General features: G+C 36.9%; 1 protein-coding gene across 2 annotated transcripts in view; it reads left to right on the top strand.

The window, feature by feature from the left end:
• Positions 1–16: 16 nt before the first annotated feature.
• The window catches only part of LOC106520823 (histone-lysine N-methyltransferase EHMT2), a gene marked incomplete at its 3' end in the record, with an annotated part of 19483 nt that continues 14793 nt past the window's right edge, over positions 17–4706 (top strand). Inside the window, 5 exon segments of one of the 2 annotated variants that reach the window (XM_014013078.1) lie at positions 17–102; positions 3486–3555; positions 3664–3816; positions 3895–4130; positions 4205–4271. In XM_014013078.1, the coding sequence (XP_013868532.1) occupies positions 76–102; positions 3486–3555; positions 3664–3816; positions 3895–4130; positions 4205–4271 (553 nt within the window). 2 annotated transcript variants of the gene reach the window in all.

Here is a 4706-nt window from a genome sequence, read left to right as displayed (position 1 = left end):
TAGGTGGCGGTAACGCGCATCTTCAGTTTTTTGCCAACCGCCATTAAACGCAAGAAGAAGAAGAAGAAGAGAAACATGTCGGCATCCCAGACGTCGACAAAGGTAGCTAATGTTCTGCGATTCAAAAAGGCTCTTTAACGACATTAATGCTAATTTATCATCTTGTTGACGCACGGTTTATTAAGTAAATGCATTTTAATGATAGTGTCATTTTCATCAAGTGTGTTTGTCGTCTATACTGCCTCTTTATTAAGCTATCTATGCTAGCAGTGTTAGCTTTGGTGTTGTTTTAATTCATTGTTAAATTAAATGTTGATGATTATTTAGTTTTAGGCCGGTTTTGTAAGTGCTTTCTTGCGCTGTGAAGTCGCTTCTTAACGTTTGGGGCTTTGACATGTTGTTCTTTTAATTTATGAACAGTTAAATATCCAAGTTAGTTGCAAAGTTTAGTTTTTCTTCGCACAAACCAGCACTTATTTACGATAGAATTTCGTGCAATTCTTAGCCCCCCTGATTTGCTGCCCCCCACATCCTCTTGAGTACCCAGGTTTTTCCTTTTTCAATTCCCCTACCCATTTAGGAATAGAACCTCATAAATATAAAAACAAACATTGATTTTTCAACAATTAAGAGTTAAAAACAATCATTTACATGTTATTAAAAAAATTAAAATGTAGCGCCTCTGAATAAGGACAACCAGTCTAAAACTAATGTTCTCAAACAAAGATGGAGGTTCTCAGGAGGTTATATTCATATATTTTTAATTAAATATTGAGTAAATAATTTAAATTATATATTAAATATAAAATTAGGCAGTATAGTGGCTGAGTTGGTAGAGCAACATATTGCCTCTAAAGAAAAAGATTATGTTTACACGTCCTCCCTGTGAAGGAGTGGGTTTTCTCCAGGTACTCCAGTTTTATCTCACAGACCAAAATCATATTTATTAAAACTAATATAATATCTAAAAAATAACTATAGAGAAGCAATTCTTGCAGGATGTGTGGCCTCTGTTGAAGTTAAAAATGATTGGATTGGTTGGCCGTGACATATGTGTATACCAGCTTCACTGTGAAGGGTTTGGGTTAATACTACAGTAGATGTAGTTTGTAATTGTGCTTGTTTTAGTCTTTATTTCCAGTTTTGGGGTTTTATAGTTACAGTTTTTCTTCACAAAAGTAAACATCAACAAGTAAATAAAACCTTTAACATACATAGAAGTAGGGTTGGGCATAATCGTATCGTGTGCAATTAATCGTCAGAAAAACAATCGATTACTTTTTGGCACTTGACGATTAATACGATTAATGCCACCAGGCAGAGTCCGCTCGGTGCTCCTCTCTGCTTCAGATATGATGAACGTAAAAAATAAGTTCTGTAATTTATTTATCTATCAACACAATTTATAGTTTGATGTACAGCCTGAAGTCTGTAATTTTGACACAATTTGGAACAGTTTTTTACGAAGAGCAAATCTTTCCTACTAAATTGGTCATGTGACAAGGACATAAGGGTGTCCAGGGACTCCAGGGGATTAATCGTCAAATTAATCGTTCTCGGCTAAATACCACAATTAATCGTGATTTATTTTTTTTGCCAATATTGCCCAACCCTACATAGAAGAGATAATGGCTTTAAAATTTGAAAAGCTTGTTCCTTGTAAATGTCTTTTATATATTATGTATATACTGTATATATATATATACAGTATATACATATACTCTATGTATATATATACTGTATATATATATATATATATATATATATATATACTGTGTATATATACTGTGTATATATATATATATATATATATTTAAATAAAATGACAGACATCACAGCAATCATGTTTGAAGGGAAGTTTCCCCATCACATTTAAAATTGAATTCATTTGAACCCCCACATTACTTCACTCAGTGTTTCTCTTGCTTAACAAATAAATTTACTCCACTTGATGTATATAATACTCACATCAAGTGTTTTCTTTTGTAGGTAAAAGTCTGTTTAACAACCTGTTAAATGGCATTTACTTCTTTCAAAATTTCCTGGGGGAGAAATATTTGTAATGCTGGGGGGACACACTTGTGGGGGGTCTACATGTGGGCCCCCCCAACATTACAAATACTTCTGATGCCACTGAAATATGTACCAATGTAAGAACGATTTATGGTTCTCCATGTGTRAAGATACAGAACATGTTGCAGAAGTGCAGATAGTTTTTTTTCTTGCCAGAACGTCACAAAATCAATAATATCCCTAAAAATAAAGATTGAACATTTGTTGACAAATCTGTAGATTTTATATTGCCATAGCTTTCAAATAGTCATTTTTTACAACCATATCATAAAAATTTTGTTATAGATATTAGTTTTGGTGTGCCACACCAAAAATCAACAAATCAAATCTCATAGGCAATAATTACTGTGGATTTAATAATAGTAAAGTGTGAGATTCAGCTTTAGTTGAAAGTAGCTATGAGGAATAAAACATAGTGATTGCTCAGTGATGAATGAATGAATAAATGAATGAATGAAAGCTAAGCTAATTAGTTGCCAGTGTGCAAAGCGGCCTAGCTCCCGCTGATGTTATGTATTTTCTGTAAACTGATTGGTGTTAAACTGTATTTTAAGGTCATAGATAAGGATTTTCATAATTATTTTAAGCAGAAAGCTGCTCTTTGAGCAGGCTAACAGCTGCAACAGACTAGCCAAAATAAAACGCTTAAATAGCTGAATGTAGCAAAAAGCTAGCTAAAGCTACCTAGCTGATGGGCAGACGAAGCTTCTTCCTTTTTGCAGCTGATGATTGAAAGATTCACTCATCAGTGACATCTTCTGGTCAGCTGAGGTATAGCAGTCGCCAACTTCAAAACTATTCGCTCTTTTTGATTCAAGCTTCAAAGCAAAAATAATAGTTTAGCTTTTTAGCAGCTGTTTCTAAATTAAGAGATTTATTGTCTACACACAAAACATTTTGAAATGTCAATTTTCTAAGAAAACATTGGCGCATATTGTCCTTGTTGGAAGATGTTTTTGATTGAGATGAGTATTTGTTTAAATCACCTCATCAGGGAAGCACAGTGCTGGTAGYGTCATGGTGTGGGCATATCAAWGAGTTTTGTAAGAAAATAAGCAGAATTATATGCAATGGCCAAGTYARTCACYTGACCTGAATCTGATTGAGCATTTCACTTGCTGAAGGGAAAAAAATACCCAAAGACAAGCAGGAGTTGTTGCAGTAGAGGCCTGGCAGAGCATCACCAGGGATGAAACCCAGCATCTAGGATTTTTCAATTAAATATTAAAAAAAAAAGTTTGATTTGAKGCGTTAATTTGTCTCATTATGTTTTAAAAAGTGGGAAGCACAAATTCAAACTGCTGTAACTAAATTTACTTATACTTATGGACCAGTAGTGGTATGTTTTTTGCTCATAGTTGTAAATGCTTTCAGAAATTACCAATTAAACCTTTTCCTTTGTTCTCTGCCAGGAGCYTCCTGAAGAAAATGGCAGTAAAACACCAACCGAGTTGTTTCCAGAGCAAAGAGAAGTAAAGAAAGGTGATTTAAAAGCTGCAGAAAAACTCATTTACTGTATTTCCTGTACAACAGATATCTTGTCTTTTTTCTCTAATTTCACTGATTTAAATCTCTGCTCTGGTTCTCCAGATGAGGCGACCTTCGCCTCGTCTGTCGCTGCCGACAACATAGAGCCCGTGTGTGGTGAGCCGGCGCCGCAGCCTGAGAAGGATTCATCCAAGGCTGCTGAGGACGCAGAGAAACAGTCGCCCGATTCTTCCCCGCTGACCAGACCTGCCGCAGGTGGACCTCGKTCCTTCTCTGACGGAGTTCCCGACTTGTTTTCGTTTTTAGTCACGCCTCCCATGTCTCGTCAAACAGGTCACGCAGCGAAGTCCATTTCATCCATGTCTTCATATCCTTCTACGTCTTCCACTCTGTCGCCCGGTCGGGCAAAGATGAGCGTCGCTGGACCTTCTACCAGCAAGTCCATCCTYTCACCTGCTCCTTCATCCTCCTCTTCCTCCACTACGGTTTCCCCGTCTCCTTCCGTCTCCCCCGGCCCGCACAAGATCCACCGAGCCCGCAAGACCATGAACAGACCTTTGATAGGCCAGGTGAGTTGTCTCTACAGTTTCTTGATTTTTAATGATTATTTTTGTCTTTCATTGTTATTGTTTTTGTTTAACAGATGAGTCAGGGTGAAGCTCCTGCTGCATCAGGATCCTCCACCGSTCTCACTTCTGACGCTGAAACTGGTTCGTTACGAAACTCACATTTACTAAAATTTACTCATTTGTCACATTAGATTTTCAAACTTGGTGCTCAGTTTTGTCACTATGGAGGATAAAAGTGCAAACGTTAGCAATAGGAGGAACATTTTAGGGAGGCTGATGCTCTCAGGATTAAAAACACTCGATTATCCGGTCATCAACAAGAAATTTAAAGAGACTGGAGAGACCTCTGAGCTCAAAGGACGAACGTCAGAAAGTTAATTTTGGATGCTTGTGATCTTTGGAAAGAGCTGCATCAAAAACGTGGATGTTCTCTGTGGGATAAATCTTGTGCCAGCAGGAATTGAATTTAAATTGCTCAGATCGGGCCTCATGCAAGAACATGTTCGTATTCTTATCCTAAATTTCTCTTACTTTTGTTCGTACAAAGGGTTCGTACGAACATGTCACGTCAGATTC

Source organism: Austrofundulus limnaeus, unplaced genomic scaffold (genome assembly GCF_001266775.1).
Source record: "Austrofundulus limnaeus strain Quisiro unplaced genomic scaffold, Austrofundulus_limnaeus-1.0 Scaffold98, whole genome shotgun sequence".
NCBI lineage: Eukaryota > Metazoa > Chordata > Actinopteri > Cyprinodontiformes > Rivulidae > Austrofundulus > Austrofundulus limnaeus.
This window is presented reverse-complemented; position numbering and strand designations above follow the sequence as displayed.